This window comes from Microcaecilia unicolor, chromosome 2, assembly GCF_901765095.1.
Source record: "Microcaecilia unicolor chromosome 2, aMicUni1.1, whole genome shotgun sequence".
NCBI lineage: Eukaryota > Metazoa > Chordata > Amphibia > Gymnophiona > Siphonopidae > Microcaecilia > Microcaecilia unicolor.
In genome coordinates, this window is record NC_044032.1 from 564,843,410 (window position 1) to 564,864,553 (window position 21,144).

At 41.4% G+C, this 21,144-nt stretch overlaps 1 protein-coding gene across 1 annotated transcript in view; it reads right to left on the reverse strand.

The window, feature by feature from the left end:
* The window catches only part of MTMR7 (myotubularin related protein 7), a 165,992-nt gene that overhangs the window by 65,699 nt on the left and 79,149 nt on the right, over positions 1 to 21,144 (reverse strand). The window contains exons 8-10 of the mRNA XM_030192649.1: positions 19,688 to 19,797; positions 14,535 to 14,660; positions 1,611 to 1,660 (exon numbers count right to left, since the gene is read on the reverse strand). Coding sequence (XP_030048509.1) covers positions 1,611 to 1,660; positions 14,535 to 14,660; positions 19,688 to 19,797 — 286 coding nt within the window. The remainder of the gene's footprint in view (positions 1 to 1,610; positions 1,661 to 14,534; positions 14,661 to 19,687; positions 19,798 to 21,144) is intronic.

Consider the following 21,144-nt stretch of genomic DNA (forward strand, 5'->3'; position numbering starts at 1 on the left):
CCTTTTTTGACACTGTTGATCACCATTTACTCCTTGATACACTGTCCTTTCCTGATTTTCTTATCTCTCCCATCGCACTTTTAGTGTATACTCTGGTGGTGGATCCTCCTCCACTTCTATCCCACTATCAGTTGGTGTATCTCAGGGCTCTGTCTTTGGACCTCTTCTTCCCTTGGTGCTCTGATCTCATCCCATGGTTTTCAGTATCACCTTTATGCTGATCTCCACACTAGAAATTTCAGCAGGAATCCAGGCCCAAATATCAGCCTGCATGTCTTAACCCTCCATTGCCCCAGGTACAAATAAGTACCTGTATATAATATGTAAGCCGCATTGAGCCTGCCATGAGTGGGAAAGCGCGGGGTACAAATGTAACAAAAAAACTAACAAAAAAAAAACTTTGCTGTCTGGATGTCTCACCGCCATCTGAAACTAAACATGACCAAGACTGAGCTTCTTATCTTTTCCCCTAAACCAACCTCTCCTCTTCCCCCATTTTCTATCTCTGTGGATAACACTCTCATCCTCCCTGTCATCTCGTACCCTTGGACATATCTTTGACTCCTCTCTACCTTCCTCTGCACATATCCAACAGACTGCTAAACCTGTCATTTCTTTCTCTATAATATCACCAAAGTTTGTCCTTTCTTTTCTGAGCACACTATCAAAACCCTTATCCAGACTCTTATGACCTCTTATTTGGACTACAGCAAGTTGCTTCTCACAGGTCTCCCACTAAGCCATCTCTCTCCCCTACAATCTGTTCAAAATTCTGCTGTACGACTTATATTCTGCCAGTGTCACTATGCTCATATTAGCCCTCTTCTGAAGTCACTTCATTGGCTCCCTATCCGTTTCCCATATAGTTAAAACTCCTCTTATTGACTTACAAGTGCATTCACTCTGTAGCTCCTCAGTACCTCTCCACTCTTATCTCTCCCTACACTCCTCCTCGGGAACTCCGTTCATTGGGTAAATCTCTCTTAGCTGTACCCTTCTCCTCCACTGCCAACTCCAGACTCAGTTTCTTTTATCATGCTGCACCATATGCCTGGAACAGACTTCCTGAGCCAGCAAGTCAGGCTCCATCTCTAGCCGTCTTCAAACCTAGCCTAAAAGACCACCTTCTTGAAGCTGCTTTTAACTCCTAACCCCTATTCACTTGTACATGCTTATGTCTGTTTTATCAGTCCCACCTTAGTAATTCCCCTTTCCCTTATTTGTCTTGTTTGTCTGTCCTGATTAGATTGTAAGCTCTTTCGCGCAGAGACTGTCTCTTCATGCTCAAGAGTACAACGCTACGTACGTCTAGTAGTGCTATTGAAATGATAAGTAGTAGTAGTAGTAGAAGACTGTCAAGATGAGCCTAAGGTCTTTAACAGAGCTTGATGTGAAACATTTTCGCTTTTTATACTTTGCTCGACTATATGTGGTGTCATCAATCTTTCAACGGAACTTAAATTATCCAATGTATTTCAAAGCATGCTCACACTGCTCTGTGCTATGTCCTCATCTGAATTAAACTTTACACTACATATACGTTTGGTTTAAGAGAAGTGAAAGTTTGTAGAATGTCAAAAAAACAAAAATTTAAATACAAGCAGCCTTACCGGTGATTAAATTTGTGTCCAAAAGAAATCCAGTCTTTTTCGATAAGCACCTTAAAATACAAAGACACAAGTTTAATTATGTCTGTTTCATGCAAACTCCTTTCTATCACAGTGAACAGAATATTGAATTTGCCTTGGAATACCATCCATAATTATCAAAACACGTCCTTATGATGAACTACTACAAACAAACATTTCCTTTTTTTTTTTATTTAAATTTCTTTATTAATTTCAAATTAAACAAAGACACATCTCTTTGAATAGATACATCCATTTCAAGCATCAAAGAACATATAAAGAATATTATTACAAAGAAATTTTCTTTAAAAAAATGGAATTATAGTCCACTAATATAGGATGGTGGATTCAAGACGGTATAAAGCCAACGGAAGTTAGCATAACAAATAAGTAAATTAAAGTATACTAGCAGCGGTTTTTTAAGTATTTTCGGGACTCGGTGTTTGGGTTAAGGCCTGGTTCCTCTTCGTATCAAGGAAAGACCGCAATTGTTCAGGTTCAAAAAATATATTTTTTTCTCCCTAAATATCAACATGCATTTACACGGAAATCGTAACTGGAATATCGCCCCAGTTGTAAGAGATTCCTGTTTCATATCCAGAAATTTTTTTCGCCTCTGCTGTGTCCATCGTGCAATATCTGGAAATATAGAGATCTTGCTTCCTTTAAAGTCCGGATGAATATTTCTAAAATAAAGTCTCACTAAAGATTCTTTATCTCGTTGGAAAATGAATGTTACAATTAAGGTTGCTCTAGTCTCTGTATTATCCATTGATTGCTCCAGAAAATTTGTTAAGTCCAATTTCTCAGGTAAATCAGGTTTAGAAGTATCTTTTTGTGGGGAAATCTTCGTTTCCAGATAATAGATTTTTTGAAGTGGAGGTAATGATTGTTGGGGTATTTGAATACCTCTTTCAAAAATTTTGCAAACATATCCTTGGGAGTGACAAATTTAGATTTTGGGAAATTTAACAATCTTAAGTTCAGGTTTCTTGATTGATTTTCAAAGTTCTCTAATTTCCTGTGAATTAGTATTCGGTACCCTGAAATTAATGATTGTTGTTGAAAAATTTTCCCTAATTGTCCTTCCAAGTCAGATTGCTTTTTCAACAACCTTTCAGTTTGACTTTTTAAAAAGTTTATCTGCGTTGAATTATTCAGGGAGACAGTAATAAATGAGGTACAGACCTTGTGGAGAGATTCTAAAGCCATCCAAATCGTCTCCAGCGAGACCTCGTGAGGTTTAACCAGGGGCTGCATCACCAAAGCACAGGAAGTAATTTCCTCCTGTGTTGCTGTTGTCGGCGGTTCCTCCATGGTTTCCCCCACCGTTATCCCGGGCAATCGCTGGGCTCCCTGCGCCGGTCCTAGGATTGAATTTGGCGTCGCTATTGCCTCCGGAGCGCGCCACTCCTTCGATCCCATCTATCTTCGACGGTCGACACAACACTTCCGGGTGCACGCGACGGCGTAGGGGTCAACGGTCCCAGCGGGCTGAGTGATAAATCGCTCTCCTGAGCAGGGCTCTTCCTTTCCCCGCTAATGGAAACGCCCGCAACCGGAGTGGAAACCAAAAATGCAGACAAAGACTGCTGCCCAGGCAAGGAAGGGATCTGCTTCGGGAGGGGTGGACCCCTCGGCTTCCCTTTCCTTTTTGGCATGGTTCAACAGGAAAAAGTCCATTGTAGAGTAATTCTCGGGAGCGTCTTTGTCGCACGTCCTGCTAGGTCGCCATCTTGAATCCGATCTCTACAAACAAACATTTTCAAATCTGATTATGTTTTCACATCTGTCTTTCCTGGGAAGTTAGATTAATTTCACTTTGTCAACCACAGAACTGGTTTGAAGAAAAATTGTGTCAAGGTCCTTACATATATATATAGTCTGCAAGCCTGCTCTTTGAAAGAACACCAAAATATGCAAATAACAAGGTTCTAAGACAAAATATGTATGAGTATTTTTAAATGGTCATCATAGATAACTTTACACCAAACTGTATCTGTGCTTTGGTATATGCTTGGAATTGTAATGCCATTATATTTTTATTTATTGTAGGCTGTTACCACACTGATGTTACAAACAGAATTCTGTACTTTCCAGGTGATAAAGGAATATATCATCTTTCAGTTGATCTGTATGACATCATCATCTCACAAATAATCACAAACAGACATCTGTATTAAGCCCAGTGCAAACAGCACTGTTTTTCACCTCTAACAGATGTTTTCTGTATACAGCAGTACTGATCAGGAACAGAAGTGGGTGATTCTCAAGATCAGGTCTGTTCACAACTATAAGTTTGTCCAATGTCCAGAAGACAACCAGTCAAAAACAATGCAAGAATTGCTGATGTTATAGACAGGTTGGCCAGCACAACTCGACCAAATTCACAGTTTCTGAGGACTGGTCCAGGCAGTAGCATACAGAGATGTCCACGCTTCTCCAGAGCTTGGAAAGGAACTTTACAGGATGCTTTCACGTCAGACTTGTGTGAATGTGCAGAAGAGAGCTATACTCTTAGCTAGAAACCCTCCATAGAGGATCCCTAGAACTGGTCTTTTGTGACTAAAGACTAATTCAACATCTAGAATGGGTACTGAGTTCTCAATCAAAGGCGAATCCTGAGTTCGTCTGGAATATCTTCATAAAAGGGAAAAAGGCTTTTCTTTTCTTTTTTTTAAGGGGGAAAAAAAAAGTAAAACATTCAACAAACGCAGAGGTAAAAAGCCTCAAATATAGAACAGCCTGGTTTTCACATCCATTTGGCAGAGTTGAAAACACAAAACTGAGGGACTGAAAGGTTCACATTCTCAGAACTTAAACACTGGTTACGAGCTCTGGGAGAGTCATTTCATCCCAGTGCCAGATGACACCACTTCTATACCCGATGCCATCCTGCTGGTCGACAAAGCAGATCTTAAAATTAGCAAAATTTTAATTTAATTTATTTAGTTCAGAACCTTGATATACTGCTGCAAGGCCTGCACGTAGGCACCTATGTGGTTTACACAGTAAATTGTAGTTACATCCCCTTGAGCAGAGCCAGATTGATAGTCATCATCAATACAAGATCCAAAGGACCCAATGGAGTCCATGAAGAAGGATTCTTCACAAGACAGCAATCCAAAGGCACAATTAAAATTTAATGCCAAGAAATGCAGAGTGATGCATTTGGGGTGTAGAAACCCAAAAGAGAGATACCAAATAGGAGGGGAGAGATTAACAAGCTCGACTCAGGAGAGAGACCTTGGGGTGTTGGTGTTGTTGGATATGAAGGTGAAGAAACAATGTGACAAGGCGACGGCCATGGCTAGAAGGATGCTAGGCTGCATACAGAGGGGTATAACCAGCAGAAGAAAGGAAGTGTTGATGCCCCTCTACAAGTCGTTGGTGAGGCCCCACTTGGAGTATTGTGTTCAGTTTTGGAGGCCGTATCTGGCTAAAGATGTAAAAAGACTGGAAGCGGTGCAAAGAAAAGCTACAAAAATGGAATGGGATTTGCATTGCAAATCGTACGAGAAACTTGCCGACCTGAACATGTACACCTTGGAGGAAAGGAGAAACAGGGGTGACATGATACAGACGTTCAAATATTTGAAAGGTATTAATCCGCATACAAATCTTTTCTGGAGATGGGAAGGTGGTAAAACTAGAGGACATGAATTGAGGTTGCAGGGGGGCAGACTCAGGAGTAATGTCAGGAAGTATTTTTTCACGGAGAGGGTGGTGGATACGTGGAATGCCCTCCCGCGGGAGGTGGTGGAGATGAAAATGATAATGGAATTCATACATGCGTGGAATAAACACAAAGGAATCCTGTTTAGAAGGAATGGATCTATGGAATCTTAGCGGACATTGGGTGGTGACGCTGGTATTTGCACAATAAAACCGATGCAGGGCGGACTTCTACGGTCAGTGCCCTGAGAAAGGCAGGGACAAATCAAACTTGGATATACATATAAAGTATTACATACCATGTAAAATGAGTTTTATCTTGTTGGGCAGACTGGATGGACCGTTCAGCTCTTTATCTGCTGTCATTTACTATGTTACTATCCAGCTTATAATCGAAAGACAAAAACGCCTATATTGCGACCTAAATCGGGAGATAGGCGTTTATCTCCCAAAAACGAATAACACGGTATAATCGAAAGCCGAACTTGGACGTTTTCAACTGCACTCCATCGCGGAAGCGTACAAAGTTGACGGGGGCATGTCGAAGGCGGAACTGGGGCGTGGTTATCGGCCAATCAGAGATGGGCGCCTTTCGCCGATAATGGAAAAAAAATATGCGTTTTTAGCGAGAATTTAGGGCACTTTTCCTGGACCCTGTTTGTCCACGAATAAGGCCCCAAAAAGTGCCCTAAATGACCAGATAACCACTGGAGGGAATCGGGGATGACCTCCCCTGACTCCCCCAGTGGTCACAAACCCCCTCCCACCACAAAATATGCCGTTTCACAACTGTTTATTTTCACCCTCAAATGTCATACCCACCTCCCTGGCAGCAGTATGCAGGTCAATGGAGCAGTTATTAGGGGGTGCAGTGGACTTCAGGCAGGTGGACCCAGGCCCATCCCTCCCCTACCTGTTACAATTCTGCTGCTTAATGCTTATTAGTCGTCCAACCCCCCAAACCCACTGTACCCACATGTAGATGCCCCCCTTCACCCCTTAGGGCTATAGTAATGGTGTAGACTTGTGGGCAGTGGGTTTTGAGGGGGATTTGGGGGGCTCAACACACAAGGGAAGGGTGCTATGCACCTGGGAGCTCTTTTACCTTTTTTTTTGTTTTTGTAAAAGTGCCCCCTAGGGTGCCCGGGCAACCTAGGGGGCACTTGTAAAAAGTAAAAAAAAAAATGAAAATACCTCCCAAGTCCATAGCTCCCTTACCTTGTGTGCTGAGCCCCCCAAAACCCACTGCCCACAACTCTACACCATTACCATAGCCCTAAGGGATGAAGGGAGGCACCTAGATGTGGGTACAGTGGGTTTTGGGGGCGGTTTGGAGGGCTCCCATTTACCAGCACAAGTGTAACAGGTAGGGGGGGATGGGCCTGGGTCTACCTGCCTGAAGTCCACTGCACCCACTAACAACTGCTCCAGGGATCTGCATACTGCTGTCAGGGAGCTGGGTATGATATTTGAAGCTGGCATACAGGCTGCCAAAAAAAAGTTTTTAAAGTTCTTTTTTTTTGGTGGGAGGGGGTTAGTGACCACTGGGGGAGTCAGGGGAGGTGATCCCCGATTCCCTCCGGTGGTCATCTGGGCAGTTGGGGCACTTTTTGGGGACTAGTTCGTGAAAAAAAAGGGTCCAAAAAAAGTGGCCTAAATTCTCGCTACTGCCACCCTTCTTTTTTCCATTATCGGCCAAGGGCGCCCAGCTCTCCTCGGCCAATAAACACGCCCCAGTCCCACCTTCACCACGCCTCCGACATGCCTCCATCAACTTTGTTCATTCCCGTGACAGACTGCAGTTGGAGGTGCCCAAAATCGTCTTTCGATTATACCAATTTGGGCGCCCATCTCCTGATTTGGGTCGAAATATGGGCATCTTTCTCTTTCGAAAATAAGCTGGAAAGTCAGCTCATCCTTTTTTAAATTTCTAGACAACAAATTCACTATGGCTGATTGTGATGCTATTGACTATTATTAGTTAAGACTATAAATGAAGAGGTGGGCAGGAGTTGGAGAGGGTGGGTGGGAATCAAGACTGAATTAGGCTCTCTCTTAATGCCTATGGGGAAAATGGTAGGGAGACTAGTTAATAAAGTTTGCTTTTTAAATTTCTGTCTTTATCAATAAACCTGAGGGAAGATCCACCAAAAGGTGGAGAACTCAAGCACCCCACGATAAAAACAACAATGTACAAAAAGTGGGAGTACGACCAAGGAAACCAGACACTGGAAGACGTACTTAAATAAAAATTTATTAAAGATTTGAAGACTCGACACGTCGTGTTTCGGCCGTCAGGCCTGCATCAGGAGTCTATAAAAAGTACATTTATATATGTTATGTGTGATAAAAAGAACAACCAAAAATATAAAATGTATTAATAATACATGAAATAAAAACAGTTAGTGTTATTTAAAAATGATAATAATGAAAATGAGACATATAATAAGACTGACAGCAGGTTAGTTTTGATAATAAATACGATATTATTTTTTGAGCAAGTATTTTTCTAATTTTAATTTTGTGATCTTTCTCATTCTTCCGAACTTGCTATATATTTTATCCATACATTTTAATTTTCTAAGTAATGCGGTTATGTATTATATAAATTAACAAGGTTCTTCTAGATTCCCTCATAGTTTTCTTTTTATAGCCTTTTTAGTTCATTTAGTTCATTTTAAACATTCGATTAAATATGATCAAACGTATGTTTATTTTAATATAGCACATATAAACACACATATAGACATAAATTAAAATCATTATTTATCTGTAATTTATATGGTTATTTTGTTTTTACTTACCTTTTTATCTTTACATGTATGTGCAATTTTTATTATTTCACGTTCATTGTTTAAATTTATACGTACATGTACATCTTGGATTATTTAATGACTTTTATTTATATATGATATCTTTTGTATTGCATTATTATCTTGCCAATTTATATACAGTATTCTTATAATCAGTCTTATTATATGTCTCATTTTCATTATTATCATTTTTAAATAACACTAACTGTTTTTATTTCATGTATTATTAATACATTTTATATTTTTGGTTGTTCTTTTTATCACACATAACATATATAAATGTACTTTTTATAGACTCCTGATGCAGGCCTGACGGCCGAAACACGACGTGTCGAGTCTTCAAATCTTTAATAAATTTTTATTTAAGTACGTCTTCCAGTGTCTGGTTTCCTTGGTCGTACTCCCACTTTTTGTACATTTTTATCAATAAACCTACCTTATTTCTTTTAAACCCCAACCTTTAAATCACCAAGAGGGGCATAATCGAACGTGAATGCCTATCTCCATGGGCGTCTATGTCCGAAAACGGGTACGTGAAGAGGAGGGACAGACCGTATTTTCGAAAAAAATGGACGTCTTTGTTTTGTTTCGAAAATACGGTTTGTACGGACCAAATGCCATGGATTTGTTCGTTTCTGAGCTGGGCGGTTTTTTTTTGTTTTGTTTTTTTTGCGATAATGGAAACTAAAACCGGCTAGCTCAAAAACGTCCTAATCTGAGCCATTTGGTCATGGGAGGGGCCAGGATTCGTAGTACACTGGCCCCCTGACATGCCAGGACACCAACTGCATAGCTCCCTTACCACGGGTGCTGAGCCCCAACCCCCAACACCCACTACCCACAAATGTACAACACTACCATAGCTCTTAGGGGTGAAGGAGGCACCTACATGTGGGTACAGTGGGTTCTGGAGGCCTCCCATTTACCAGCACAAGTGTAGTGCACTGCGGTACCCACTAAAAGTGCTCCAGGCCTCTAGGACTTGTTGCTGCTGTAGACCCTTGGCACACCAGTTGACACCTGAAGACTAATGTCTCCGAAAACGTCCTTTATTCGAATAAGCACGTTTACTCATAGTTAACTGCAGATCAAAGGTTGTGCCCCACTGGCAAAGAGTCTCCCTGGTACTGAGATTAGCAGTAGGTCAGAGCTGGCAGAATGCTGTACAATGCCCACTTTCAGTAACGTGGGTAACACATGAAAGGGAGCTAAAACTGGCTTACAAAAATGGCCACTACCTCATGGACTACCGGAAACAAAACAGGGCACACTCTGACCCAGTAAGCAGAGGGAAAAGCACCATGGGAGTAGAGCCTACCAACTACCAACATCGTGAGCATTTAACATAAGCTAGTGGAATCACGGAGCCCAATACCCTACACCCACCACAATGCATTGCTGATGTGACTCTGCAGTGCACATAACAGAAAAGGTGTCACACTCACTCGAGAGCCACATCAGAACCAGGGAAAGGCTGTCAGAGATAGAACACATTCGGCTGTCATGGAGGTGGGTACGGCATTTGAGGCTGGCATACAGGCTGGGAAAAAAGTTTGTAATGTGGGTTTTTTGGTGGGAGGGGGTTAGTGATCACTGGGGGAGTCAGGGGAGGTGATCCCCAATTCCCTCCAGTGGTCATCTGGTCAGTTGGGGCACTTTTTTGGGACTTGGACCTGAAAAAAAAGGGTCCAAATAAAGCGGACCAAATTCTCGTCCAAAACGCCCTTCTTGTTTCGATTATCAGCTAAAGATGCCCATCTCTCCTCGGCCGATAACCACGCCCCAGTCCCACCTTCACTACGCCTCCGACATGCCCCCGTCCACTTTGTTTGTTCCTGCGACGGAGTGCAGTTGAAGACGACCAAAATCGGCTTTCGATTATACCAATTTGTTCGCCCACGGGAGAAAGACGCCCATCTTCCGATTTGGGTCGAAATATGGGCGTCTTTCTCTTTCGAAAATAAGCTGGCAAAGCACACAAAAAATGTTCACTTACACAGAGAAATGTCCTCTTCTCTCAGAGCTTCTCAGAAAGAAAGTTTCCTGAGACCTTTCCTCTCTATAAAGTTTTGATTTTAAGAGGACTGCTTCAAACAGACCCTTTGAAGCTAACAGATTGCCTTAGTAACCTCTGCAGCTATTCTGCCTTTGTCACACCTTAATTAACACCTAATTCAGGTCAGTAGCACTGCCACCTCACTTCCAGAGAAGAACAGAAAGTACCTTTCTTTTAAGACAAATTGTATGCCCTGCTACTATCCTTTTTAATGCTCTTGGATGTTACAGTTACGTTTCTGCCTCTAGAAGTAAGTTTCAGTTTAAAACTATGGGGGAAAGGGTTACACGCTATGGAAACTAGTTAATAAAGCTTGCTTCTTTTTTTTAAATGAAGACTGAACTAGGCCTTGCTGTGCCTTCTAGAGGCTCTCTCTTAATGCTGTATGCTGTGGTTCAAGTCTTAGAAACTATGGGGAAAAGGGTAGGGGACTAGTTAATAAAGTTTGCTTTTTTAAATTCTAACAGTTTAAAATAAACTCACTATTCCACTGGCAACCAGTGTGATTCTGCTAAAACAGCCGTAATATGATCAGATGCATTTTTATTCAATAAATGATGAGCAGCCGTGCTTTGCACTAATTGCGACCTCTTTAACTAATATTTTAGAAGACCGAAGTACAAAGCATTACAATAATCTTTTTCTAGAAATAAAACCATGTAGTAAAACTACTAAACCAGTTTGATCTAACAATGATTGCAACCTACTTAAGAGCCACAAACTGGAAAAGAAAGTACATATAACAGAAGTAACCTGCTCATCAAACTGAAAATCATTGTCAAACCAAACCACAATAATTTTACCACAGTTTTTCAAGAAAAGGGATGCCATCAATAGAAGGCACCAAAGTTAAGAGCCTTCTGATGTCTTGAGAGCCTCATTAAAAAGTGTTTTTTTCAAGATGTAATTTCAATTCATGTTTTGTAAACTATTAAGAAAGCTCCTGCAGAAATTTATCCGGAAACTTAAATTGATCACTCCCAACTGCAAACCAAAGATGGATCAGTTGTTTAAACCACATTCTTCTTACTACAAATTATAGGACTGAACGTTAAAAAGCAATTGGGGATAAAATTAAATCCTGCGGGAGACCACAATAAAAAGACTCTTCTATTTCTCCATTCCAAACACAGCTACTATCTCTCCCTCCAAATACAGCTGCTAGACTAATATACAGATTGAATAGATATACCAGTGTTTTAACTCATCTTAACAAACTGCTCTGGTTTCCCATAGCAGAAAGAATTAGGTACAAAGTTGCTTGTTTAGTTTTTCAAATCTTACAGGGTTTCACCTCTGAACTGCTGACTAAGACCACTTCGCTACGTTTGGTCCAGTCTAACAGACTGAAAGAACAACTGATGCTAGCGTCACCGTTTCGAAAGACGATTCATAATCAGATTTTCAGCTCTATATTCCCTGTACTTGGGAGTTAAAATATGGAATTCTCTACCTATTGAAATCAGAACAGAAAACAGCTACCTTAGCTTCAGGAACAGGCTAAAAACCTCTCTCTTCCTGTCACGCTTCACACGAAACACTGGATAGTGAGCCCATGGGCTACTGCCGAGGGCGGCAGCAGCAGGAGGAACACCCACCAGAACAGAAGCCACAGCAGGGAGCAGGAAGATAGTCCATGAACTCAGCAGAACCGGGGCCAGGCAAATAAAGTCAAGGTCCAGCTCCAGGCACGGGTTCCAAGGCAGGCGGCAAACAAAGTCAAAGTCCAGGTCCAGGTCCAGGCAAAGGTTCAAAGGCAGAAACTGAAAGTAGCAGGGAAAGCACAGCAACAAACAACCGCAGAAGACACACCTCTGAGGGCCTCTGTTGCAAGGCAAACTAGAAACACTTCCAGGTGGTTAATAAAGGCCAACAGCCAGGGAGTTCACCAGGTACGGAAACAGCTGAGTTCCAAAAAGTCTCGAGACCAACTGGCACGCTAGAAAATCCGGACCGGACAGGCATGACTTCTGGAACCGGGAAAACCATCAACAGATAGTCTATTGCGACCACCAGGTCTGACCACCAGGAGGCGAGATGAATGAGAGCATGATACAGGGGCAGAGTCATAACACTTCCCAAATACTGCTTCATTACAATCCAGTGACTTCTACCTCCATTATCCTTTCCTATAATGTTTTTGGTCTCATACAGTACACCAATGGTCTCTTATTGTTCTCATACCTCACTAACATTATTGGCTTTTGTCTCACCTAGAATGTAAATCGCATTGAACCCTGGAAAGGGGATATTAGCAGTACATAAGAATTGATTTGATTCCAAATTACTTTCCAAGATCCATAATATAAAAAAAGAACATATCCAATTCAGATTTCTGTACTATGATTTTTATGGAAGCCAATTGCCAACTGCTCAAAGCCCCAGACAGCTGAATATAATCTAATAATTGTTAGTAAACAATTTTTCAATAAATTTGCTAACAAATGGTAACTGAGAAACTGGATGGTAGGATGAAAGGAACCCTTGCTCTGCATTCCCTCCTTTAAGAAAGGGTTAAACAATAGCATGTATCAAAGACCTTGCAACAAAAAAGAATCAAACAAACACATCAACAGGGGAGCTATCCACTGCTCACACTTTCAGGTAGCCTGTAGGGATTGGATCAGATTGGCATGACAGCTTTAGTTCCATCCAACATATCTATCTCCCATATCTTAATTAATTTAAAATGGTCTAACTGGGCTATCTTCTCTCCCAATTCAATAATGTTATTAACAGATCTCACCTCAATCTTCAAACCACGCCCCCCCCCCCCAAAATAAAAACCCCCAAACAAACAAAAAACATTTCTGAATTAACTACATTACCAAAGATGAGAAAGCAATACCATCCTCTATGGATAACCCCCATAATACTTAAAAGAGAGCCTGTTAACGTCCTGTCATATAGTGGGAAAGCTGAAACTGTATTCACATCCCAACCCACACTTATCCTAATACCTTCAATTTTTGTTTCTTAAAAACAAAGTAAACTGGTATGCACCCCCTTTCAAATGTAAACCAGAAGCATTTGTGGGGTGTGTGTGTGTGTGTGTGTGTATATATATATATATATATATATATATATATATATATATATATATATATATATATATATAAAAATTTTTATCTTAAGCAGTTGTTTAAATACATCACCTTCTACATTCAATTGATTAGCAATATATTTTATAAAGGTGGAAGTTATCAGCATGGACATATTATGTTATCACCAACTTGTGTTATTTTACCACAGATCCCATTTAAATGCAATGAGACCTAGTTACTAATAACTGGAGTCAACAGTAAACTAATGTCTTAATAGCAGCCCACAATAACTTCCCTCCATAATCTCTTTCCTATAAAAATACTAAGGTGCTCCTTAAATCTATTCAAAGATTCCTTATTCCTTTCCCTTTTCCATTTTTTTCAAGCTGTCTAACTTGTTGCTTCAGCAACATTATACCTAGGTGAAACCAAGCAGGTGCAATCTCAATTTTCACTTCTCTTCTACGAGCTACCTTATCTGCTGACTTCTCAAAATATATTACATCTGCAGAATTGTGGAATTATCTTGATTCTGAAGATTTTCTACTCATAACTGAATAGACTCTGAGCTGCTCACCTGACAGTTCTCCAATCCTTATACTCAAAACATTTAAGAGTACTCTCCTGGGCATTATTGCACCAATGCAGTTGGATCAATAACAAAACATGACCAGACTAAGGTACAAATTCTTCCCTAACCCTCCTCAACCTATTCTTAACTTTTAGAGGGAAAAAGAAATAATTGATCAAGAACCCTCATTACGAACAGATACAGACACTTTGGTTCCAACCCTTGGACTATCACGGATTGTTCCCTCAAGGATAAAGCTCCATCAAAATAAATGTTAAAATCCCCTAAGGCCATAAGATCAGATATGTAACAATCACTCATTAATAAAACCCAATAACTTCTCCCAAGACCTCTGCTGCAGGATCAAGATATAAAACAAACTCTGAACCCAACCTCAACTTCAAACAATATCCCCACATCCAGGAACAGTCCTAGTGCTGGGAACAATTTCCAGTCATGTTTGGTGTTGATGTCATTCATTCTTGACAGCTAGTGAGATAAAAAAAAGAAGGATAGGTAGGGAGTATTGCATACAGGGCTGAAGTGGGAGAGAAGAGGGAGAAGAGTAGTGCCAATGATTGCGGAAGGGGATAGAAGGTGGCCAATGAGATTCAGAAGGGACCTTTCACAGTCATAATGTACCCCCCTTCCCCCAACAGTCTTGTCATTGCTAATATGGCCTTTACGAATCTAAAGCATGGATAAATCAATACAAATTTTAAAGTGACACCTAATAAACTCACTTACCATAAATCCTTTCAATGTTCTGTAATATGGATCTAGTAAAAGGCTTGCTACTGAGCAAACCTGAGCTGTCCTATCCCAGCCATCCGAGCAATGAACAAGAACACTTGTTGCTTCCTCTGCCACTGTCTATAAAAAATTAAAAAAAAACATATATAAAGAGCAGGCATTATCACAGGAGTTTTTATTTTTTGCTGAAGATAAAGCAACACAGAGGACTGAGAAGCGATAAGGCACAGCATTGCTTATAAGGGCATACTAGAATTCTGGAGTGTAAATAGGAGCTAGCTTTGGAACCAAGGAGAAATAAAAACTGCACAGATCATTTACAGGGAGAACCCCCTTTGTTTTCCAAGGTTTTAAGGCTAAAGGGAGCATGACCAATATAGAAAGTTTCCTCAGTTAAAAGCACATTTGTTTTATGAATTCAATACTATAGTCCACAGGTCAGCAACCTTTTCACATTCAGAGTTGTGGTAGGGAGAATGGCAAGTAGTCTTCCAAACAGGACCAACCATACTCTCCCAAATGCTACACCATGAACAATTTCAAAGCCCACTGGCTGTCCATTGTAATCTCACATTAACTTAGTGAACCAACCAAAGAGCTTTGAAACTGTCCACTGGAAAGTGAACTTCTAGTCACTTATTAGCCACATACTCACTTCAATGGTAATTACACAGTTCTTTGTTCTCATCCTAAATTCTTACCAAAGGCTTAAAGTTTACTTTCCAATGAACATACTTGAGTGAACTAGACTTCACTGGTTCAAAAGGCAACTTCACGAGTGAGATAAGATCAATATTAAGGTTCCACAGCAATGGTGGTTTGACATGAAGAAACCTTTTCATGAATCAAGAAACGGTTGGTTATTATGAAGCTGGAAGCCAATTGTTGGGGCCAGTATGGTGCTATAAAAATCATTCTGCCAGGTCTCTCTTTAAAAACTTGGCAGGCCTTCGCTATGAGAGTAATGGGAGAATAAGCATAAAGAAGCAGCCAGGTCGAGCTTATAGCCAGCTCATCCCTCCTCAAACGATCCAGGAATGGTAGAATTGAACTGTAAAGTGGCAGCTTTGCATTTTCACTGTTGGTGAGAAGCTGTGATATGTCTTATAAGCTTGGAAAACTGTGTTGCAATTTGATGGTCCAGGAAGTAGACTGCAACTGGAAATGACAAATTTACAAATTCTTGAAGCTTCCTGGCATAAACAAAGGGAACCTGCTGCTCTTCCATGGTTATAAACAAATCATTAAAAAAGTGAATCAAAAAAGGTTTATAAATACTTTGAAAACCAACACTATAAACTTGGGGGGAAAAACATCTATCAAGAGTGTATTTCAAACAAGAAGATCTCTTATATGCTATGCATATTCTTACTGCCAAACTGGCATTATCTATGTTCTCAGCAATCCAAAAATATATTACATTCATTTATTCCATACATCAAGCTGATAGTTTTTTTTTGTTTTATTCCAGATCAATATATTCATTCTCTTGGATCTTTCTGAAACTGGTTTATGAAGATATTGACTTAAAATATTAGCTGAAGATTATTTGAATTATTTTTTTAACAAAAAAAATGTTTTAGGGGCCCTTTTACTAAGCCGTATACAGGTGCCTTCAAGTGTCCAATAAGCGCCAAACTGGAGTAACTGCCCAGTTACCTCATGGCCCTCGCAGTAATTTCAATTTTGGTGCGCATCCGTTACGCGCTTCCGAAAAATATTTTTAAATTTCTGATGCACGTAGGTCATTACTGCCCAGTTACCGCATGAGACCTTACTGCTAAGTCAATGGCTGACGGTAAGGTCTCAGACTCAAAATGGATGCATGGCAATTTTCATTTTGACGCACGTCCATTTTCGGCAAACATTTTTAAAAAGGCATTTTTTGTAGTTGTGCTGAAAAATAATTCTGCGCACGCCCAAAACACGCATCTACACTACCACCATTTTTCAGCGCAACTTAGGCATAAAACATAGCAATTTGATTGCATGCACACTTTAAATTTTGTAGAAAGTGCCCAAATACAGCAGAAGATTGCTCAGAGCTTCAGATGACCAATATGTAGCCATTGCTCGGTTTGCAATCAGGTTCTCAAAGTAAACTTGAGAATCATGGTTAGTTTCCCACCAACATAAGAAACAAATGGAACACCTTTGGAGAGACTGGATTCATAAAGCTGACCCTCTAGCACGATGCAATCTAAATTCACAGATGGAATTTTGGTAGAACTAGGTGTATTGATTCCACAAGAACTGAAGGTCCCATTATGGTTTCATCTTCAGGTGGACATATTGCAACAGGCACAGGTGGTGCCCTGTCACAGAGTTGCCACGGGTGGGGGGGGGGAGCTCTGGTTCCCTGATTACTGGTTAGAATTAAAGGTAATAAAGGAAAGGCTAATTTCTCTTCAAGGGCCTGTTTTACAAAGCCACACTAACAATTCTCAATGTGGCAAATGAGAGGAAGCCCACTCAATTACTTTGGGCTTCCTCTCATTTGCCACGTGGGAATCACTAGGGCGGCTTTGTAAATGAAGCCCTAAGCGAAATGAAATTACAACTCCCAGGAAGCCTAGGCTAGAGAGAGGATTTCCAGAGCCCATAAAGGGGAGGAGTATTCAAAAGAGTGGGGGGCAGGGAAGCCAACCTTCCACAGGAAACAATGAAAATATTGGGAAATGCTGAGGAAGAGCCCAAGGAGATCCTAATTGGGAAAGGAAATGAGGTGGGCCCACAGATAGGAAAAGCCCTAAACAGAAGAGAGTGGTTAATTCTTTGAAGCTCCTTTAAAAGCTCTTCCCAGAAAGCAGATGGAGTGAAAACTGGAAGAGAAGAATGGCCCACTGCCTGCTACAGAAGAGGAGCCTGACCCTGAGAGCATGTAAAGAGAACCAGGAGGTACAAGAGAAGACTTTTAGTCATGAACTTTGTAGTTTATTGAACTGAGACTAACAGCTGGGGTGGAGGACAGGACTGTAAGGTCAAGCTGAGAATTGTCCTGTCCAGGATGCAGTGGCTGTTGAACTGCGACTCCTGAATACTTTGCCTATAAGGATTCAGTCCAGTATTTGATCAAGTGAAAGCAAGCTGGCTAGAACCCCCCCCCCCCCCCCCCCCAGATAAAGTGCCAGTCTTTCCAGCTGATTTGCTTAAAAGAAGTGGAGTATAAAAGACTAAACTGAATAAACTCATTAACTTAAGCATTGGGGTGCTTGTGTGCCTTTGCCAAACTAAGTACCAGTGATAAGAGTCACAGAGCAATTTTTGCTAGTAGGAAAAGCTACAAGAATGGGGAAAGGAATTCACCCTGACGGGATGGTATGCTGGAAATAAAAACTACTAATGCTGCTTGCTGACTTTAATTTGTAGCCCAGTGGTTCCCAAACTTGGTCCTGAAGGCATCCAAGCAAGGTTTTCAGGATATCCACAATGAATATTCATGAGAGAGATTTGCATGCAGTGCAGGCAGTGCATGCCAGGGGCATAGCCAGACTTCGGCGGGTCCAGAGCCCGAGGTGAGGGGGCACATTTTAGCCCCCACCCCGGTGCTGCGGCCCCCCCTGCCATTGCTGACACCGCCCCGCCATTGCCGCCGACACAGCCCGCCCGCCAGTCATTGTCAACCCCGCCACCACCAGCTTTGCTCCCCCCCGCCACTGCCGACCCGCTCGACCCCCCCCCCCCCCGCCATCGCCTACCTTTGCTGGTGGGGGACCCCCAACTGCCCGCCAGCTGAGGTCCTCCTCGCAAAAGGCTTCCTTCTGTTTCTGACGTCCTGCACGTCAGACTCACAGAACAAAGCCTTGCAGATCAGCATCTCCCGCCTCTCTCCTGCGGCCCCTGCTGCTTCGCCCCACAAGCAACAATGGGGGCAAAGCAAGTAGAAGCAGGCTGGGGCTCCAGTGCTCGGGCACGCACTGTGAGCTCTCCTGGTCCCCTTCCCCGGAACAGGAAGTTGATGTCAGAGGGGCAGGGATTCGACAGACCCCTCAGCACCCACCCGAGCACTGCAGCCCTGTGCCTGCTACTCCATTTCCCCCCCCCCCCCTAATTTGGCAAGGAGTGGTGCCTATCCTGTCTGGTGGGGGGAAAGGGTGCTAGTACTGGCACACAAAAAAGCCCTGTGTATTCCAAGCATCACTGATATACCATCTGATGTAAACATCACTATTCTCTCCATATCAAAATCGTTATCAAAACAAAACTGCTTAATTGTTGCAATTAAAACTACTGCCATACTGTCACAAGCTATTAACTAAATTCTGGCAAACACAGTTGCATGTGTAGGAACACTGTCATGCTAAATTTCAACTAAAAATATGGAAAGCTAATTGCTGGATTGCATTGAATACGTCAGATTTAATAATACTATTTATGCAAAGTTCCACACTTGCCGTGCTGGGCTGGAAACTGTGAGTGGAAAAGTAGAAAAGACACCTATTTTAAAGATGCCGACTATAAAGTGCCTGCCTGCTAAATGAAGTAATAATCACATGACCCATGAGTGCCGACAACCGGCCACGCTCAAACAAAAAAATGAATAAATGAATAAACCAACAAATGAGCAAAAAAGCTTATGATATTAATCAAAAGGAAAACCCAACTATAACTGAACCAACAAAAAAACCTAAAAGCTTCACGTCTCCTATACAATTCAGTCAATGAGGGGTCACTGTTTGAAGAAAACAAATCCATCAACGTTCTTTGTTACATAGTATCATGTTTAAATTCCCCCCCTTGGCAGATAGAATTAATTGTACCAAAACTCCAAATTGCAACTGGTCAAACTTGTGTCCCGTACTAACGTAATGTTGTACTAGGGGTGCCTCCATGGTCTGGCACTTCAAGCTGCTCTTATGTTCCAGCATACGTGCTTTCAGTTGCTGCATGGTTTTACTCGCATACACTAACATTGCAATGCACACTTACTACCATGTGGAAGCAAAGTTGTGAGGAATTTATTGTCAAGTGTCCTCTTTGCAAGAAGAATCTACTGCTTTTTTTTTTAACCCATACTTAGACAAACCATAGGTATCCAAATACATGTTCACAAATTCACAGGTAAGAATAATGGCCAGCATGATATCTAGTCTACCACCATCTAGTGACCACCAAGAGGAGGTTATACTTGGATTACTGTTGCTTACCTTTGCAATAAAGATGCCTGTGTCCATGATGGCTTTAATGTGCTTCAGCCAACCTGAGTTTCCTAATCCCCATAGAAAGTCACCCACTGAAGGAGATCTCAGCTCGCAAACTGGAAAGGATGGCATCATTTAGATTACTAAGTAGAAACATGTTTTTTAATAATTAAACAGAACAGTTCACACCCTATATGCTACCCATTTATAGTTGTGTTGCTAGTGTTTAGGTTGAATCTTATACTCTCATTATCTGCAACCATCAGCTGCACCAAAAAGGCATGGCTGGGGGCCATACAAAGACATTCCTTCCTTTCCAGCTATATAATTAACAACTATCCCCCTAACTCTATAATCTTGTGCACACTGTTGCGTTTAGCATGCAAATTTGCATGCATAGGTTGTGTGTGTAACTTAACTGTTAAATTAGGTGTTAACTGGCATTAATCAATAACTGGCACTATTTAGCAGTTAGGCACATAACTGCCCTTACTTGGTAGTCTATAACCTTAGCTTTTAATTCCTTCAGTGTGCAACTGCTAGGGGGGGGGGGGTGGAAATGGAGGGGCATGGCTGGGTCTGGGGTGTGTTGACAGCAGTTAGGCATGAGCATTTACATCAGCCTTTAGACATGACCTAAGGGCTCGTGATTAAAGTTATGCACTAACTTACGCTAGTATTCTACAATGGCATTTATTTATTTATTTATTTATTTATTCATTGCATTTGTATCCCACATTTTCCCATCTATTTATAGGCTCAATGTGGCTTACATAATGCCGGAGTAACAGTCGCCACTTCCGGATCTGAGAAATACAGACTGGTATAGCATGTACATTATGCAGTAGAGCATTATTATTCATTGATGATAGCATAAATTACAAGGTGGTATTGCATTAGAGTTCATAAATGATAGAATAAAGTAAAGGGTGGTTAGATAGTCAGATATAGAAAGTTCATTTACGGTATGGACAACAGGTGGTGGTGCATAGTACGTTACACATGTCCGAATTGTGAGGTAGTCCAGTGTAGGGAGTTCGGTTTTGTTTAGTTTACATGTATAATTACATGTATAATTGCCAATATTGAATTTGTGCAAAGTATCCAGCATTTTATTGTCTACATTTAGGCAACCTTTATAAGAGCAGATAAGTGGTAATTCTATAGAGCTCAAGTCTTAGCTACAATAATCACAAATAGAGTAACACCACACCAGCGTTAGAGAGGAGTTGCCTCATAATAAGAGGATGGCAGATAGCTTACATCAGCATTAGTTGGTACCATATGGGATGGGTCCCTTCAGCTTCCAGACCATGGTGCTCCTCAAGCAACACTTCAATTCCCCCTACTGGCCACAATTTATGTCAGGGGCACGGCTCTGGTGCTGAAACCCTCTGTATCTCGGACCCAAGTTTCCCACAAACCTGACAGTCCACACCTCTTTAAGCCAATTAACGCACTTT